This window comes from Chrysemys picta, chromosome 7 (genome assembly GCF_011386835.1).
Source record: "Chrysemys picta bellii isolate R12L10 chromosome 7, ASM1138683v2, whole genome shotgun sequence".
NCBI classification, from domain to species: Eukaryota; Metazoa; Chordata; order Testudines; family Emydidae; genus Chrysemys; species Chrysemys picta.
In genome coordinates this window covers 120,141,912-120,161,922 of record NC_088797.1, presented here as the reverse complement: position 1 = coordinate 120,161,922, position 20,011 = coordinate 120,141,912, and the positions used below count along the sequence as shown (strand labels likewise).

The 20,011-nt window shown below is 41.0% G+C and overlaps 1 protein-coding gene across 1 annotated transcript in view; it reads left to right on the top strand.

Moving 5' to 3' along the window:
- Positions 1 to 988: 988 nt before the first annotated feature.
- SMC3 (structural maintenance of chromosomes 3) overlaps positions 989 to 20,011 on the top strand; it is a 49,103-nt gene continuing 30,080 nt past the window's right edge. The window contains exons 1-8 of the mRNA XM_005308150.4: positions 989 to 1,143; positions 9,724 to 9,799; positions 12,153 to 12,191; positions 13,995 to 14,062; positions 14,758 to 14,829; positions 15,012 to 15,091; positions 17,595 to 17,673; positions 19,355 to 19,472. Of these exons, the coding sequence (XP_005308207.1) occupies positions 1,129 to 1,143; positions 9,724 to 9,799; positions 12,153 to 12,191; positions 13,995 to 14,062; positions 14,758 to 14,829; positions 15,012 to 15,091; positions 17,595 to 17,673; positions 19,355 to 19,472 (547 nt within the window). The 5' untranslated portion in view covers positions 989 to 1,128. The remainder of the gene's footprint in view (positions 1,144 to 9,723; positions 9,800 to 12,152; positions 12,192 to 13,994; positions 14,063 to 14,757; positions 14,830 to 15,011; positions 15,092 to 17,594; positions 17,674 to 19,354; positions 19,473 to 20,011) is intronic.

The following is a 20,011-nucleotide window of genomic DNA, read 5'->3' as shown; positions in this document are numbered from 1 at the left end:
CCCATTATGCCTCCCCATAGGAACCCTCCCATACAGCCATCCCTGTACCACCCCATCTCATAGTGCCCCCTGTAGGAACCCTCCCATACAGCCATCCCCATCTCATAGCGCCCCCTGTAGGAACCCTCCCATACAGCCATCCCCATCTCATAGTGCCCCCTGCGGGAACTCTCCCATACAGCCATTCCCCTGCCACTCCCCTACCCCATAGTGTGCCCTATGGGAACCCTCCCATACAGCCACCCCCCTACCCCATAGTGTCCCCTATGGGAACCCTCCCATACAGCCACCCCCCTGCCACTCCCCCACCCCATAGTGTCCCCTATGGGAACCCTCCCATACAGCCACCCCCCTGCCAAGCCCCCATCCATTATGCCCCCCATAGGAACCCTCCCATACAGCCATCCCCGTACCACCCCATCTCATAGCGCCCCCTGTGGGAACCCTCCCATACAGCCATTCCCCTGCCACTCCCCTACCCCATAGTATCCCCTATGGGAACCTTCCCATACAGCCACCCCCTGCCACTCCCCCACCCCATAGTGTCCCCTATGGGAACCCTCCCATACAGCCACCCCCCTGCCACCCCATAGGGTTTCCATAGGGAATGCTACTAAGGAGCCACCCCCTGTCACTCCCAGCCCCTAGCATCCCCTGGGGGAACCCTCCCCTAGAGCCATCTCCTGCCACCTCCCCACCCAACCCCTAGCTCGGGACCCCCTCGCTGCTTCCCCCCGCTCCTGCCTTTGGCGCCCAACCCTCCCCCTAGCGGGCGGCACCACTTGCCGCAGCCGTGGAGGGGGGGGGTGAGGAGCGGACCTGGAGTGTCCATTCGTTCGCTTCCCAGCGCTGGGCTCGGACGGGAGCGCAGCCCTTGGGTGTGAGTGAGTGACACCCCCCCAACCTTCGCTGCGGTGCTCCCCACGGCCCTGCCCCCCCTGCTCCACATCCCGAGTGGTCCGCCCCGAGGGGAGGCGGCTCCGCCGCCATTTTGTTTGTGTGGGGGCTGAGGAGCGGGCTCCGGCTGCCGCGCCGCGAGGAGGCGGGGAGCGAGCCGGGCGCGGGCGCCGTGAGGCGAAGGAGGCCAAGCGCGGCGGGGGGCAGCCGCCGCCCCCATCCTCCGGAGACATGTACATCAAGCAGGTAAGGCGGCGGGCGGGTCTGGCCTGGCCTGGGGAGCCGGGGCCCAGGCCGTCCCTGGGGGGAGCGGCTCTGGGGTGAGTGCCGGGCCCCGTTGTGGGGGCCGAGGAGGCTGTTGGCAGGGGAGAGCACCTCCAGGCCCTGCCCTCGGGGAGGAGCGCCCCCCCCCCTCAGTGTGCTCTGCCGGCCGGGACCCGCCGGGTGCTAAAGCCCGCTTGGGTCCCTTCAGAGCCTGCGGCCCCCCCGCCCAGCACCCGGCAGGCAGGGCTGGCGGGAAGAGGGGGGTGGGTTGTATCTGGGCCCAGAGCTCAGCCCTTCCCCTCTCCAAGAAACCCCGTAACGTCTGTGTAAATAAAGAGCAATGGGGGGGGGGGACCCCACAAGATGTGCCTTTGAAGGGATAAGGAGGATGCTGGGTGGCCCAGCTATGGCCGACTGTGCCAGGTGCGGTGGGTAGACAAGGTGGGTGGGGAAATGTCATTTATTGCAGGGGTTCTCAACCTTTTTCTGAGGCCCACCCAAAATGTTATTAAAAACTCCATGGCTCACCTGTGCCTATAAAAGCCAGGGCTGGTGTTAGGGGGGTAGCAAGCAGGGCAGTTGCCTGGGGCCCCCTGCCATGGGGGGCCCCACTAAGTCAAGTTGCTCAGGCTTTGGTTTCAGCCCCAGGTGGCGGGGCTCGGGGCCCTGGGCTTCAGCCCTGCACAGTGGGGCTTTGGCTTTCTGCCCTGGACCCCAGTGAGTCTATTGCCAGCCTTGCTTAGAGGACCCCCTCAAATCCTGCTCGTGGCCCCGGACCCCTGATTGAGAACTGCTGATTTATTGGATCAGCTTTTGTGGGTGAGAGAGACAAGCTTTCGAGCTTACACAGAGCTCTTCTTCGGGTCAGGGTAGTTTATAAGAAGGGTACAAAGCTAAGGGTGAAGAGGAGGCCGACATTGAGGAAAGAACATCAGATGTTAGTGGGAGCAAAATAATTCAGGCCCTTGAAAATAGAGGTGTGTGAAGCCTCAGTGTGAGGTGTACTGGTGACAGGTTCTATTCTGAGTATGACAGTGATTGAAATCTTACGCGACTGTGCAAGAGCTAAAGAATATTTGTGTATCCCCCCCATAGTGTCCATGGAGTCTTGATCAGGGAATTATTCCAGATGGCAAATAACTTGATTAGTCAGTTTGATGACAGTGAGTGTTTCTCAGTATTGTAGAGTTTTCAGATTACTTTACAGATAAAGTAGTTGGATGTCTAGATTGGAGTTATTCGTCCAAAATATGCTAGACTAAGATAAAAGATGGATTTTTGCAAAATATACTAGCTAATGATTTTAACCATCTTAAAAAAAATTATATTCTAGACATACCCTCATTGGGAACAAAGTATTGTTTGGCGGTAACAGACAATGTGTTATGTATTTGAGTGTCCGCAAGTGTCACTCACTGAGGATCTGGTGCTGATTCAGAGATTTTGGGCCAAGACTTCTCCTGTCTGAAGGACATTAAGAGGTGCTGGAATCATTGCTGATGTTTGTCAAACTCTCCATTCAGGAGTGCAAGATAAACCCACTTCTTTCAGAAAAATCTATGTAGAGGCCATTTGTCATTAAAACCATCTGTTCAGGCTGAGAAATTCTTCAGTTATTGCCCTGTCTCAAATCTTTTTTGGAGGGGTGAGGGGCGGATTGTTTACTAGGCAAATGCAGCAAAACCTGGAGTCCTTAGCTCTAACTGGGTTAATAAAATTCAAGAGTAAACATGCCCAGTTTTTTAAACAGTTCCTTGTAAGTCTGGTTTTCTAAACCTTCTATCATTTTGGTTGCTCCCCTCTGGACTCTCTCTCCAATTTATCTGCATCTTTCCTAAAGTGCGGTACCCAGAACTGGACACAGTACTCCAGCTGAGGCCTCATCAGTGCTGATAGAGCGGGTCTTACATACAACTCTTCCGTTAATATGCTCCAGAATGATGATAGCCTTTTTTGCAACCGCATCACATTGATTCATGTTCAATTTGTGATCCCCTGGAATCCCCAGACCCTTTACAGCAGTACTGCCACGTAGCCCATTACTCCCCATTTTGTAATTAAGAAGGAAAAATCAGATGCACAAGTGTAATTCTTTGCACTCTACTGAATTTCATCTTGTTGATTTCAGACCAGTTCTCTAATTTGTTGAGGTTGTTTTGAATTCCAATCCTGTCTTGCAAAGTGCTTGCTAGCAATCCCTCCCAGCTTGGTGTCATCTGCAAATTTTATAAGCATACTCTCCAATCCATTATTCAAGTCATTAATAAAAATATTGACTACTACTGGCTGCAGGACTGACCACTTTGGGACCCTACTAGATACACTGCCAGTTTGACAGCAAGCCATTGATAACTACTCTTTGAGTATGATCTTTCAATCATAGAATCATAGAACTAGAAGGGACCTCGAGAGGTCATCTAGTCCAGTCCCCTGCACTCATGGCAGGACTAATTATTGAGACCATTCCTGACTGGTGTTTGTCTAACCTGCTTTTAAAAATATCCAATGATGGAGATTCCACAACCTCCCTAGGCAATTTATTCCAGTGCTTAACCACTCTGACAGTTAGGAAGTTTTTCCTAATGTTTTTCCTAAACCGCCTTGCTGTAGTTTAAGCCCATTGCTTCTTGTGCTATCCTCAGAGGCTAAGAAAAACAATTTTTATTCCTCCTCCTTGTAACAAACTTTTATGTACTTGAAAACTGTTATCATGTCCCCTCTCAGTCTTCTCTTTTCCAGACTAAACAAACCCAATTTCTTCAATCTTCCCTCATAGGTCATGTTTTCTAGACCTTTAATCATTTGTGTTGCTCTTCTCTGGACTCTCTCCAGTTTGTCCACATCCTTCCTGAAATGTGGTGCCCAGAACTGGACACAATACTCCAGCTTAGGCCTAATCACAGCGGACAAATTACTTCTCGTGTCTTGCTTACAACACTCCTGCTAATACATCCCAGAATGATGTTCACTTTTTTTTTTTTTTGCAACAGCGTTACACTGTTGACTCAGCTTGTGGTCCACTAGGACCCCCAGATCCCTTTCCACAGTACTCCTTCCTACGCAGTCATTTCCCATTTTGTATGTGTGCAACTGATTGTTCCTTCCTAAGTGGAGTACTTTGCATTTGTCCTTATTGAATTTCATCCTATTCACTTCAGACCATTTCTCCAGTTTGTCCAGATCATTTTGAATTTTAATCCTATCCTCCAAAGCACTTGCAACCCTCCCAGCTTGCTATCATCCGCAAAGTTTATAAGTGTACTCTGTATGCCATTTTCTAAATCATTGATGAAGATATTGAACAGAACTGGACCCAGAACTGATCCCTGCAGGATCCCACTCATTATGCTCTTCCAGCATGACTGGGAACCACTGATAACTACTCTCTGGGAAGGGTTTTCCATCCACCTTATAGTAGCTCCATCTAGGTTGCATTTCTCTAGTTTGTTTATGAGAAGGTCATGTGGGACAGTATCAGAAGCTTTACTAAAATCACCCCCCTTATAGTAATTTCATCTAGACCACATTTCCCTAGCTTGCTTACGAGAATGTCATGTGGGGCTGTGTCAAAAAGCCTGACTGAAATCTATCCCCTTTACCCAATTCCTTGGCCAGGAACCTTGTAAAAAAATATTTCAGATCTATTAGTTACCTTTGCAACTATTGACCATGAGGTGGTGGTGTTTCACTTGTTACCCTAGCACAGGGACATGTGATGTTTAGTGGCTACATTTCTTTCTTTTTGAGATGGGCAAAAGAGTAGTTAATACTGAGCTATTTCCCATCTTCCCTGAGGGATCTGTTGTGTGAGGGTTCCATTTTGTTACCTCTCCCCTTCCCATTTTGTATGGGGCTGTTAATAAGGAGGTATTGGCTATGGTGTCTTAGTATGTGGGAGAATATTAGCTTGATATTTAAACTTCATTGACTGCGTCAGATGAGAAAGTGACTTATTCAGTGCCTAATAGCTTTTGAAGCCTGAATGTCTCTGTGTATTAACCCCTAGAAGACTTTATACACTGGGAGATGGAACCAGAGGAATGTCAAGATTGTATCATTTTTCCTGAATGAAGGGTATATGCTGTTTCTCAGGTTTGCAACTTAGTGGTCTGCTATCACCAATTTTTCTGGATATCCAGATAACTAGCTATAGTTGCCAGTAGTGATGTGTGGTGTTTGTGCTCTGCAGATGAAGAATAAATTTGACTCTGTGAGAGGGCCAACTATCTGATTTCTTGTGAAGTTTTGGTTTTAACCTCTAAGCCCCTATATGTGTTGGGTCTTGTCTGCCTTAGAGATTGCTTCACTTTGTGTGATATCAGTGTAGTTGTAATCATCTGACGTATCCAAGCTTACAGCACATGAGTTTAAACAAGAGTTGTTTTTCATGAAGGGTCCTTGATTCATGAACTCAGACTTACCCCTGCTATTTGACAGAGCCTTAAAAATAAATAAATAAAATTAAAGAATTAATTAGGCCATTCTCTTCCCTCCCCCATCTTCCCAATTCTTTGTCTTGTCTATTAAGACTATAAGCTTTTGGGAGTAGGAGAGTGTCTATTATATGTTTGTACAGTTCATAGCACAATGGGGCCTTTAGGTGCTACTGGAATACATGAGCTTTGCAGCATTTATTGTATTTTATCAGGATTTTTCAGGGGCAGAATTTGAATGGGGGTTTTGTAGTAGAAGGAAAGGTTGTTTTGGCGGGTCGAGAGGATTTTTCTAGTCTTTTTAATATCATGAGTTTGTGTGTGTTTTTGATGATTGTCTGTATGGTGCCTAAATCCCAGAATAGGTGCTTTTTATCAGTTTTGAATAAATACGCAGGAATGCTGGGGTCAGAATACTGGAAAGGAAGATGCCAACAAAACTATTCTGCTTAGAAGCAGTTTTGCTTATATAATCTATTTCTTCCTTACTTCAGCAGTGAGAATATTAGTAGGAAAACAATATTGGTGTTTAATAGTTCATCTGTTCCTACTAGGGTGACCAACTTTCTAATTTGTGAAAATCGGACATTGAGCACTGGAACCTGCCCTGCCCCCTGCTTCTCTTTCCCACCTTCACTTGCTGCCTCTCTCTACCTCCCTCCCTTTGCCAGCTGAGCAGGGCTCTGGGGGTGGGGTGACTGGGACAGGGCGGTGGAGGGAAAGCCAGGCTACAGGGGTGGAGGGGTAACTGCAGCAGGGTGAGGGAGGGAGAGCCACGCTTGGGGCAGGACGTAGGAGCTTCCGGTATCCCTCTCCTCTGGAGCCATTCCTGCGTGCTCCTCCAGGCTCCAGCAGCAGCTGCTGCTCTTCCCACTCTCCGGCAGCAGAAGCTGGTTACCGTGCTGACCGGACACTATCAGGTTCCCTTTTCGACTGGACTTTCTGGTCGAAAACTGGACATCTGGCCACTCTAGCTCCTACACATAGTTATAATTACCTATTTGAGAGACAGTTATAATTTTCACAATAACATGGCTTCAATTGGGGGAATAAGCTAGAGGGAGGAAGATGAAGACAATACTAGCGCTGTTTCTTCTACAACTATTGTCACTAAAAACTAGGCTGGAGAAATGTGGTTTTTTTTTTTTTTTTTTTTTTTCTTCTAAGTGGATTCTATAGTTTTCCCTCATGTCCTCCTTTTTGTCTCTCACTTCACCTCAGTCTTGTATTAGGCAGAAATGTCCTCTTTACTGGGGAGAGTTGAAGGAATCTCCTGCTGGTGGCCCAGGCCTCTGTTTGCCAGAAGCTGGGAATGGGTGACAGGGGATGGATCACTTGATGATTACCTGTTCTGTTCATTCCCTCTGAAGCGCCTGGCATTGGTCTGACCCAGTATGGCCGTTCTTATGTTCTTTTGTAATTGGAGGGGTTTGCTTGAGATAGACACGTACTACAAAAGCTAGCTGAGTTTTTCTGGTCTGCAGAGCCAGTTTTAAGATACAAATACCCTATGCACTATATTTTACTTTAGCTTACCAGACTGAAATCTCTACTACACCTAAGGAAAAAAAATGTGGAACTGACAGTGTATCTGAGGTTTGTTGTGTTGTTTTAGCTGTGTTGGTTCCAGGATATTAGAGAGACAAGGTGGGTGAAGTAATGTCCTTCACCTGTAGAAATTGGTCCAAAAAAGGTAAGCTTTTTCGCTACACAGAGCTTTTCTTCAGGTTTAGGAAAGGTATTCAGAGGGCTAGTCTACGTTGCGGCTTAAGTTGATGTAAGTTACGTCGCTCAGGGGCGTGAAAAAATCACCCTCCCTCCCTCCCCCCGAGCGACATAGCTTACATTGACCGAATGTATGTCTACACCACATTATGTTGGCAGGAGATGCTCTCCTGCCGACCTAACTTCCGCCTTTCGGGAAGGCGGAGTACTGAAGTTGACGGGAGAGTGCTTTCCCATTGACTTACTGTGTCTTCACCAGACCCACTAAATGGATACTGCTGCATCGATCGCAGCCACGCTCATTTTAGCGGGCCAGTGTAGACAAGCCCAGAGTGTCACAGCTAAATAGAAGATGGAACAGATTGCTTATCATAAGTAGTTAACACACCTTCTAAGGGACCGTTCATGATGAAAATCTGCCATCTACAGCCTGGCCCTGAGATACCACAGAATAAGCTCCAAGGAGAAAGTCTGCGATACACACTGTAACACACTTAAAATACTTTCACCAAACAAAGACACTCCACCAGAAAAGTAGATCGCATCATGGAATGGGCCATCCAAATACCCCAAGAGAACCTGCTTGAATTCAAGAGGGAAAAAATCCTCTGTCCGCATACTCCTAGTTGTCACCTATCACCCCATGCTTGAATCCATACAGGTTATCATTAAACATTTACAACCCGTACTTGATGAGGACTGCATCTGGAAAGAAATCTTTCCTAAACCTTCTCTTTTGGCCTTCAGAGAACCCCCAGCCTTGCCCAGCTTATCATCAGAAGCAAGCTCCCCACAAACTAGGACCCATCAACTCAGAGCAGCACCAGACCCCTGCCAGAACAACAGATGTAAAACTTGCAGACATATCTACATTGCTACAATGATCACTACCCCACAGTCCCATAATACACCTTTCAAAATCCATGGGTCCTATACATGCCTATCATAACATTTGCACTAAATGTCCCAATAACAAATATGTGGGTGAAACCAGACAATCAGTATGCACTTTAATGAACTCACACAGAAATGTAAGACAAAAGCACCATGTCACCTGTGGGCAAACAATTTTCACAAAATGATCACTCTGTATCTGACCTCTCAGTTCTCATCCTCAAAGAAAACCTGCACAACATCTTCAAAAGATGAGTCTGGGAACTTAAATTCATAACTCTCAGGTAGATACTAAAAATCATGGGGTTAATAAAGACACTAGATTTATGGTTTATTACAATAATCTGTAAACTATTAACTACCTTTTTTGTTCTGTGACTGCCGGGCTGTTAACAGGACACTTCACCTTGAATGCTCCTTTAGAGTATATGTTAAGTACTTATACTTAACAATCTGCATACTTTTCCCAGACCTGGAGAACCGTTCTGTGCAGCGAAAGCTTGTCTCTTCACCAGCAGGAGTTGGCCCAATAAAAGATATTACTGCTCCCACCTTGTCTCTCTAATATATCTGAGAGATATTTTTGAACTTACTGATTTGTCTCACACCTTCAGTTAATCCTTTTCCTGTAGTTTTTGTGCAAATGTATTAGGTGAACTCATTTGGCCAAATTTTCTTCCTGCCTGGAAAATACTTGGACTACTAGCACCAAGTAAATAATGAGGAACAGTTTGTACATTTTCACAAAAAGGTTAACATAAATGGTAGAAAAGGAAGACTGATTTTATTCCATTTGAAACTGGCAGACTTCTTAACGTTGAGAGGCTTTGATCTTGCTCACTAGTTTTAGCACTACACACCAAAAAAGCTTACTGAGCATGTTGGTCTACTTCCTAGATAGAAATAGGTCTGTTATCTATAATTTTTACATGCAGCCACTGCTCTACGTAGAGCTTGCAAGTTGCACTCTTATGCTAAATATGCTAATTGGGGTATGAAATTAACTTAAAAAAAATTCCTGTCCTGCTAGAACTGAGCCCTTGACTTTTTTTACTCTAATCTGTCATTGTGTGTACATCCTTTCATGTTGCTTTATGCTGTGACAGCAAGGTTGAGTTTATTTGAATATTTCCTTATTTATTATTCTTTGACCTAGATGTGTACAAGTGTACCTTCTGTGATAGAAAAAAACCTACTCATAAACTAATGTTGGGGTGAGAAGTGTTTTTTTTTTTTTTTTTAACCTCACCCTTAATTTCTTAAAATGTACTTGGATCTGAACTGCAAGACTGGAATGAAAAATTACTATATGTATTGTGATTAAAAAAAAATAGAAACCTATTTATTTGAGTTACAAATTTAAAATCGTGTACCTCTTTAAAAAACAACAACACTAACTACCCCCGTCTTTGGTGCTTCCCTTTTTTACTAAAAAAAATTCGGCTTATGAACAAGTATATATGGCAGTTTCCTTCATTTTTTAAGATTATTTAACTTGTTTATCCATCAGGTGATCATTCAGGGATTTCGAAGCTACAGAGATCAAACTATTGTAGATCCTTTCAGTTCAAAACACAATGTCATTGGTAAGTTGTTCTTGTAAACATACTACAGTGTGAACTAGCATTACCTCGTTATTTTTGATCAAGGGTCAAGTCAGTGGTCTTTATGATTTTTGATAGCCCTTCAGATTTCAGAGGCAGTTGTGTACCTACTGACTAAATTTGAAACTCTTCTCTCCGGTATTACAGGACCCTTTCTACTTGCAACAAATAGAATTATTATGCTTTGCAGATAATTTAATTTTAATTTTGCCATAATGACTGTTCATTGGCTCTAATCTTGCAATAAGATTCAGTATAGGAGTGGACCCCTCCACCTGTAGTCAGTGAGGCTCCACACAGACCCAGGGTTCACCTGCATGGAGCTTGTTGTAGGATCAGGGTTGCAGAATACTTGAAGTATACTGTGACTCATGAATTATATTCTGGATGTCAGGTGATCCCTCCTAAGGTTCAGCCTGATTAAAATACTTTGAGGAGTGTTACGTATTCTGTCACTTAAAACTGACAGACTTGAAAGAAAAAATGTCAAAAAATGAGTAGTAATATTGTGGTCAAATAATGTTTAATGCTTCCAGTGTTAATATATACCAAAGTGCAAAATCTAGCAGAAATGAGCTGTTGGTAATTTAATTGTATATTTAAGGGGCTGAGTGAATTCATACATGCACATTTAAAAAATACAAATTATCTTTAAGAACTGCATATACTGTGACTAATTATAAAAGAGGGATCATTATTTACACCATTTGTTCATAGAAAACATTTAAGGATACCACCTGTCCTCAAATTGGAACATGTTTTTATTTATTTTCCTCATTATCTTCCTAACGTGTAACTAAAATATAGTTATTTGCAACAGGTCATAGAACGAAGCTGGCTTAAAAAAATTCCCAATCAAACTGGATTCTTAAGTGTTAATTGTTTAAATTTAGCTATATAAATTGTCACCTGATAGTCAAGTGTAATTTTCAAATGCAATTGTTTTTGTTGATTGGTAAACACATTGGTTTCCTTTAGAGCAGTACAGGGCAGTTAGCAATAGTTTTCTCTTGCTTTACTTCTGAGAAAATAATTTCATACAGTTGGAATACTGTATGTTTAAAATCATATAATTCTTAATGTTTTAGTAGTAATTTTACTATATAACCAATCACTTCTACTGGATGATTGATCATGTACTGTACATTAGTTTAACTCCTCAGTTATTTCAAAGTAAAACTTCCAAAGTGCATTTGTCCCTTTGTGTTGAGTTGTAAATATGAGTTGGTTTTCATTTTCCTTTGTTGCTGTTTTAAATAGGAATATTTAGTCCTTTCAGAGTTGTGTAGTTTTCCCCATCAGACTGCTCTAGCCCTCATTAACCCATCTTATTTAATTATTCAGTGATTCTAGTTGTTGAATGGAAAATGACTCTAAGAATTTATTTTCTTAAAGTACTGAGCTTTTTTTCTTTAATTGTCAGTGAATTTTCAGCCACGTAATAAAACTACCACATTAATTTAAGTGTGGTCAAGAGAGGCTCTGTAACCAAACTGTAACTGTGTGTGAGAATGGAAGTGTATTGGCATAGTTGCGTGTCAAATGTTACTGTGCCTGCTTATGTCACATGCTTCTTGAGTCTCACTTCAATGAGAGTTTAAAAAAAAATCATCCAGACAATGTTTGTTTTTAAAAGAAAAATGTAGTCTTACCATTATTTCTCTCTTAAAATGTCATATCAGTGTGATAGGAATATTCACAGGTGTTGATTTGATTATATGAAACTATTGTATGTGAATTGGTGTAAACCTGTTGGCTTATAGCAATAGTTTTGATACTGTTGAAATATAATTAAAGCCGTACTCTTCTTGCTGATGCATTCGTTTCTTTGCAACTGACAAGTTGAGGACTTACAACAAATATCTATGTGTGGGATCAGTCTCAGCATATAGACATAAATCTACTTTGTAAAATATGAGGGATTTAAATTGAGGGATTTAAGAAATGGATCCCGGGTTAAAAACTGATGTAACCTGGCCAAAAGTAGTAGTAAAAATACAGAGAGTGATGATGATAATCTGGATTGATTTAATATCATAACTGTTTTGGGTATAAAATGCTCTTTCATAGGTTTTGTAGATCACAGTAATGTCTCTGTTGTGGGACGGGAGGGAACTGGGGCTAGGCGCCATTCTATCTTGTTCAGGTAATGACTCCCTGATCCATCCTGCTAAAAGGTGGTTTCATTCCTAGAAGGTTGTATTTTGTCTAGATCTACTAAAGTTGAATTCTTAAATTCATTGCCGAAGTTTCATGTATTGCCATACCACTTACTTAATTTATTTAAATTCCTGAAAACTTCTGAATTTATAACTTTGTTACCTTTCGTATTTAGTGGGAAGAAATGGATCTGGGAAAAGTAACTTTTTCTATGGTAGGTATTACTGTTGCTACATGTAACAACTAAATGACTGTGACTGAAAAACCATAAACTCTTTTTTGTCAGTTTTACATTATGCACTTATTTAATATTCAGTTTCCCCTGTGTATGTCTTTTACATTGCAAAAGGGGGGCAGGGGTGGGAAAATCTTCAAAAATAGGAAGACAGGGAAAATCAGACAAGTGTAGTACCAGTGACTTTTTTTAACACTTTTAACTGAGTAAATTCTAAGTTGTCTGTGTCATATAAAAACAAACACCAGAGTATTTTAGGTGAGATCATGTAGCTCTTTTTTGGCAGATGTGATGCTTCCCCATTGTGCTTTATCATTTTTTACTGTAACTTGTGGGACTAGCAATATAGTGTAGATTGCTTACTATCACTTATGCTGTCCCGAGGCTACATCTACACCTGGCTTTTTTGGAAATATTTATCACCTTTTCTAACATCAGTGTTGCTTAGGGTTACCATATCTCATAAATAAAAAAAGAGGACCCTCCACGGGCCCTGGCCCTGCCCATTTCCCCACCCCTAGCCCCATCCCAACTCCGCCCCTTCCCCGCCCTAACTCCGCCCATCCTCCCTCCCACTCCCAGCCACGGGGAAAGGGCTGCCCCAGCGCTACCGGCTTCACGGTTTGCCGGGCAGCCCCCAGACTCTGTGCCCCCGGCCAGCGCTTCCCCAGCGCAGCTGGAGCCCGGGAGGGGAAGCGCCCAGCCGGGGGCGCAGGGTCTGGAGGCTGCCCGGCAAACCGTGAAGTTGGTAGCGCTCGGGCTTTGGGCAGCCCCTATGCCTCCGGACCCTGCGTCCTCAGCCGGGCACTTCCCCTCCTGGGCTCTGGCGGCGCAGGGTCCGGAGGCACGGGGGCTGCCCGAAGCCAGTAGCGCTCGGGCAGCCCGGCTCTTAAACAGAGCCGAAGAGGAGCAGAGCCTCCGGCCGCAGCGGCTCTGCTCCTCCCCGACTCTTTGGCTCTGTTTAAGAGCCGGGCTGCCCGAGCGCTACCGGCTTTGGGCAGCCCCCGTGCCTCCGGACCCTGCGCCGCCAGAGCCCGGGAGGGGAAGTGCCCGGCCGGCAGCTGGGGTCCGGAGGCAAGGGGGCTGCCTGAAGCCCATAGCGCTTAAACAGAGCCGAAGAGTCAGGGGAGGAGCAGAGCTGCCATTTTCCCGGACATGTTTGGCTTTTTGGCAGTTCCCCCCGGACGGGAGTTTGACTGCCGAAAAGCCAGACATGTCTGGGAAAAAGAGGACGTATGGTAACCCTAGTGTTGCTCGACCGATAGCAGCTGTGATGGTAGTATATACAAAGCTCCAAGTGCCTCTTGGATTTTTAAGCACTGTGTATTCTAAACCTGCTCTGAGCAGGTCTACGTGACATGGTAGAAATCCGGGTGGCTCTCAGATACTTGTTTACATTACTATTATTTCAGCAGTTCATTGCTCTGGGGTTAGCAACAATGGAACATTTTTCAGAGCAAGGCCAAATAGACAAGGCCAAATGACCAGGATCCAAGAACAGTTTATTTTAAAAATGAAGAACAGGAGTACTTGTGGCACCTTAGAGACTAAGGTGCCACAAGTACTCCTGTTCTTCTTTTTGCAGATACAGACTAACACGGCTGCTACTCTGAAACCTTTTAAAAATGAGACACTGTGATTTAATGCTTACATATTACTCTTAATATGTGAGCTAAAGAAGGATACAATTTGGTTATAAAGAAACATACTGAGTACTGCTCTTAAAAGAAAGAACAGAACTTTTGTACCACTACTTTTTTTTTCTTTTTCTTTTTATTACAGCAATTCAGTTTGTCCTCAGTGATGAGTTTAGTCATCTTCGCCCAGAGCAGAGACTGGCTTTGTTGCATGTAAGTGAAGATACTTTAAAACAAAACAAAATGATGTAATATGTGTTAAAGTATTTTGTTGTTGTAAAGTAGGCAACTCACTGAAATGCAAATACTTAAAAACAGCTCTTGTTGAAAGCGTGCATAGCAACTTTTCCTCTCTGCCTCCTGGCAAAACTTATTTTGCTTTACATTAACATAATTTGCCTTTTTGTAACATGGCAAGGGAACCACTAATTTCCTAAATAAGTAGTACAAAATTCTCATATGCATTTCAGTGTTTAATAGGGAATGTTCTTTTCAGCTTATAGACCTAACTGTTCCCTAATACAGTCAATCAAGAAAGTTGCAGTACTACAAATTACCAATGTTATCAGTATTTGTTTTTTTTTTTAAAATATTTGGATTTCCATATTTTCAACCTCATTAAATGTCTACGACAGTGCAGCAGAAAACTGGATATGATACTCTTTTGGCACACAATTATACATCTTATATAATTCCTGCACTGTAGACAGAGGACACAATGTACATACGACCTTTTGAGCTGTATACTTCTCAAGTTTATTTTCAGAAATGTAAGTTTGAAAATTGTCAAATAAGCACTGTGTATATAAATACTTTGGAGTCTTTGAGAAATCAAGAAAAATATACATTTTAAAAATCAGTTTAAAGAGGGAGTAGTCTAACCAAAATAAATATCTTTTTTTCTTTAGGAAGGCACAGGTCCTCGTGTTATTTCAGCATTTGTGGAAATTATTTTTGACAACTCCGACAACAGGTTACCAGTAAGTTTTAAAAAAATTTCTAGAAAACACATCTGCTCATTAGACTACCCTCTTAGTTATTTGAATCTTCATTAAAGTAATTCTCTTTTGGTTCGGTTTTAGTGGACGATACTGTAAATACTGTGGGTTAATCATAAATGACGGTCACAGGCAGTTAAATTTGTCCTTTTTGTTTTCTTAAGATTGATAAAGAGGAAGTTTCGCTTCGCAGAGTTATTGGAGCCAAAAAGGACCAATATTTCTTAGACAAGAAAATGGTGACGTAGGTACTTCTTTTCTTCACCCCAAATGAACTGAATACACAATATTGTAAAGTGTAGTGGAATCATTCAGAATGTGTATTTGTTTATATCTTTAGATTTAATTAATTTATAACATATGAGTTCCTTTGCCAGCAATATTTAATACCAATAGAGTCTGCTAATAAATCTTTATTTTTAGTCCTTATATAATATCTGAATTGTGAGTGGGTTGAATTTGATATCCATTTAATTTCATAAAAGAAAACTTCTATTTATTTCCAAAAGTCACCATTCTTTTTTCAAAAACTAAATTGACATTTATTTTGAAATTTTACTATTTACCATTTGTACAGTTTGAACATGAAGCAGCCATTTTCTGCATGACAAGTTAGGGGTCTCATTCTACAAATACTTACTTCAAGAATAATTCTTACCAGTAGGCCTGTTCAATGGGATTAGGCCTAGTAGGAAGTTCACTATTCCTGGTAGTGCTTGTATGTTGAGGCCGAAGGACAGGAAGGGAATAACTCCATTAGATTCAATGGAAGGAACAATACTTTTCTATTTATAAATTGGAATCTGTTTTGAAATAACTTTTTTTTTATATGCCAATTTGTTTTTTCTGCAACTATTTTTTTTTTCTTCCTAGGCACATGGCTCACAGTAGTTTTAAACTACATATAACTAGCATACCTCAAACTTCCACAAAGTATTTCCGTCGTCTTTCCCCTCCCAGCTCCTCAAAGGCAAGATTCTCTACTTTAGCACCAAACTGCACTGATTTCTGTTCCACACAACTATCTTGTGAAGTTAGTGGAATTGTACAGGTTGTAAATAGCACAGAATTTCATTCCCAGTCCTCTGATCCCAACCACTTATGCACTTAAAGCCTTCTATCCTCCTTTGTCACCAGGAATGTACGGCTGCCAATAGAGAGAGGCATATTTGGTATGATTGGTGGCGATGTGGAGCACCTTGTCTGGGGTTTCAGATTGTGCTCTCAAACTCCTGTATATGATCTGTATATGAAGAAAATAGTTATTGAAAAACAAATCTTTATACAGTGATAAGAGTATTTCAAAATAGATTCAAACTTGCATACAAACAGCAATACTCCTCCCCCCCACCCCACCCCACCCTCCTGTTGAATCCAGTAGAGAGATTTTATGGGAGTGCATGTGTGTATACGTACTTTTTTTTTTTTTTTTTCGTGGAACTTTATTTACTCATGAAGGTTAGATGATAAATCTCTTGAGATTTTTCCTTTATCTGAATTCAGCTCCCCCCCTTTGGTCTTACAGGGCCATTACAAATTTAAGGGCCATTCTTATCACTTGTAAACTTTAAAAGTTTCTCTAAAGCTTTTTTTACATTTAAAGATGAATTTGAGTGCTCATGAATGTGAGGATTGATATTACTAACCTGAGGCAGTCATAGCAGGGGTGCTGTGTATTCTTTCTAAACTTGCTTTGCCAGTAGTCCTCAGTTCTCACCAGCTATTCTAGGCATCTCTTTCTCTTGACTGGACACTTCGAATCTTGCTGCATTAATGGGACAAGGGATTATGTGAATAAATAGGGTCTAGAAAAGACTACTTTCACCTATGACTACCAAAATTTGAATCTTAACCTCCAGAGTTGAAAGATTAGTGAGTTAAACTACAGTAATGCATTAGCAATAACAAGTCCTTTTTTAAACTTGGCTTACAGAAAAGAAAATGTAGTATCTTGTTTCTCTTGTTTAAGTTTTATTGTTTAGATATGAATACAAAGTTGCCCAACAAAGCCAGAACTAGGTATATTTTTATTCTTAGTACTGCTTCATGTTTAAATTGCCCGGTAAAACTCTTTACCAAAATTGGAAGAAACTAAGTGTAAAATTCTAATATTATGAGCTATATTGGCATATGACACTTTATTTTAAAATGCCTATGTTAAACTAAATTATGGCTTTACAATTTTTCTGACATCTCAGCTCTTCTCAGTATGGCTAACACATGCTGATGTCTCCACTCTTCCAAATAGTCATACTTCTATATCGCTTCCTCTCAGTGTTTTAGTAGACATCAGCTGGCCTAACTAATTATTGGATAGTGTTAATGCTTTTGCATTAATTATATAATCCTCAGCAACTTGCTTTTAATAACTGAAAATGAGAAGAAAAGAAGCAAAATCTTATGCTAAATTCCAAATAATTCTTTGTGGCATCAGTTTCTCTGTTACCTGTACTAGCCGCTGTTGGTGTGGAGTGCCTTTCTTAGTCGTAATCTCTTCCCAGCCCCATATATCTTGCTTAGATTCTTTCTGTTTTCATTTTCTCATTTATTGTTTATCAGTTTAGGTTTTAATACATGATTAGATATTATTATATACAGAAACTTCTTTAAAGAGATATCCCAATGGAGAGCATGCACCACAAGCAGTATTCATATGTGTAGGTTTAGTACTGATTTGTTGAGGAGTCATGTTTGTCAAACGTAGTTATTTAAAAGTATACTTACTATTTGAGAAATGTTATTTACAGGAAAAACGATGTGATGAACCTTCTTGAAAGTGCTGGGTTTTCTCGCAGTAATCCCTACTATATTGTCAAACAAGGAAAGGTAAGATTGCTTATCAAAAAGCAAAATTAAATCACTCGTTTATAAAGAAAGTTCAGACTTTTTGGAGGACTACAGTTTAACTTAATTATTGCAAATGAATAATCAGGCTTTCTTTTTACTTTTAAACAATATAGAAATGACTAGTTCTTCCTGTGCACTCTTATTTTGCAAATGATTCCTCAGGGTACGGCTCCTTTATATAGAAATAAAGTAGTTGTAATTAGAAAGAAAAGTAATTCTGTATTCCTCCATCATTCTGATTAGAAGCATCTATTTTATAAGTGTTCCTGCATATAACGTTGCTGTAATCGACCAGCTTTATTTAAGTACAGAGAAAATTCAATCATAACATGTGCATCAATGTAGCTTTTGAAATCCTTGATTTCCAAGAAGAGCCCTGAAAATAATTAGTACCATCTTTTGTTTGTATTTCTATACGTTATATTTTCCAGTTCAGAAAGTTTTGGAAACTTGTTTTACAGAATTGTCAGTATTGAACCTGTTTGACTTTCATTGTGGGGCAAGACATGTTTAACGGCTGAATCTGCCAATTATCTATATTGATAATTTTGACTTCATAATCCTAAAAATAGTTCTCTTGACCAGTTACTGAAAAACTCATTTTATCTGCAAGTACTTTACTGACAAGAAAAACTGAAAAAATAAGAGCAATATTGATAATTCCCATTTAGCAACACAGGATATGTTTTTGCTATACAACTGAATTTGCCAAATGGAGGAACAAATAAAAAATTTGAGTTAGAAAGTAACTCTGCGCTAGTGCAGGAGTCAGCCCACATGGATCCTATTGCAGGTTAAAAGTCAAAGTAGATTTACTAGTCTTCATGCTCTGTATAAATTGAAAACATTTATCTACAAGCATTCCATAAAGATGCAGCAACTAAAATTCTTATGAAGAATGGTGATAATTCTAGTGAAGAATAGTGAACCTGACATGGTATTAATTACTAAAAGCCCATACACCGTTTCAGTAATGTTAGAGCGCCAGGTGCTGGTGGTGTGAAGTATGACTGCAGTGTGAGCTGAGGTGTGGTGGTGTGTTTTTTTTTTTTGACATAATACATTGAAGTACATGGCCTTCTGGAGATAGGGAAAGTAAGAGGTGATTTTGCTGCAGCAGAATATTAATGCTCATAGTTGAGTCTCTGTGAAAATCAGTTAAGCTGATATATTATCTCCCTTTGAAGTCCAAGGAATACTAACTTATACTAGGTTTCAGTAAAGTCTACTAGTATTTGAAAATTAATAAAAATGAATTACAAGTAGAATCATAAAAGTATACAACTTCCTGTCTCTTAAAAAGAAATTGATGTCTCAAAAGGAGGAAAATAGGGTAAATTAGAATTTCTAATCTTCCTGAAAAAACCCAGTCCTGAAGAATTGTATCCTTAAGCAAGTATATATCAGAAATTGGCAGGGTGGGTTTTCAGCTGAATGTTTCATACTAGCTTGATTTTTAAGCATATGATACCTGACTGGAAAGTGTTATCAGGTCTGTTGGTAAACAAAGTGAGAATTAATGAAGTTCTGCTAAAATTAAACAGTTATAAGAGACATGCCCTGTACTAGATCTCTTATGTGATGTTGATCATTATTACTATATAAGGAACATGATGTTCAAAATGTAATCTTGTAACTTTTTGTTTTCTTGAATTCTTAGATCAACCAGATGGCAACAGCTCCTGACTCTCAGAGATTGAAGTTGTTAAGAGAAGTAGCTGGTACTAGAGTATATGATGAGCGCAAAGAAGAAAGTATTTCCTTAATGAAAGAAACCGGTAAAAAATAATGATCTTTATTATCTGTGTTTGTTTTATATAAGGAATGTTCTGGTTCGTGCCATAGTAGTTGCACTAATTTCAAGAGTTTATAACTTGCTTGTTAAAATTAATTCTTTGATAAATGTTTAATAAATTTAATAATTTAAATTATTTTACATTTTTTCTTTCACTCCAAAGATTCCCAAAGGGCTTCACAAACTCTATAGAACATCTACACATGTAACCTACTGCTAGGTTGCAGGTAGCAGTTAACCAGTACACAGCATGCTTCACCAAAGTGGTGGAAGGGGACATTTTTATCCACTGGCACAGCCAAAATAAATAACATTAAAAAAACACTTGGCTTATGATGCTTACAAACTTAAAAAAGCCAAAAAATTCAAAATTAGGGCCAGAGTATCATATATTCTTCAGCCATGAAATTTGCTACTGGGTTGTGCTCCAGAGTCAATTTTTACTTTTTAAAAGTTATATTTCTAGCCCTTATTTGTGGACCTAACTTGAACATGCAAACTGGCATTGATGTCTTCCTGAGT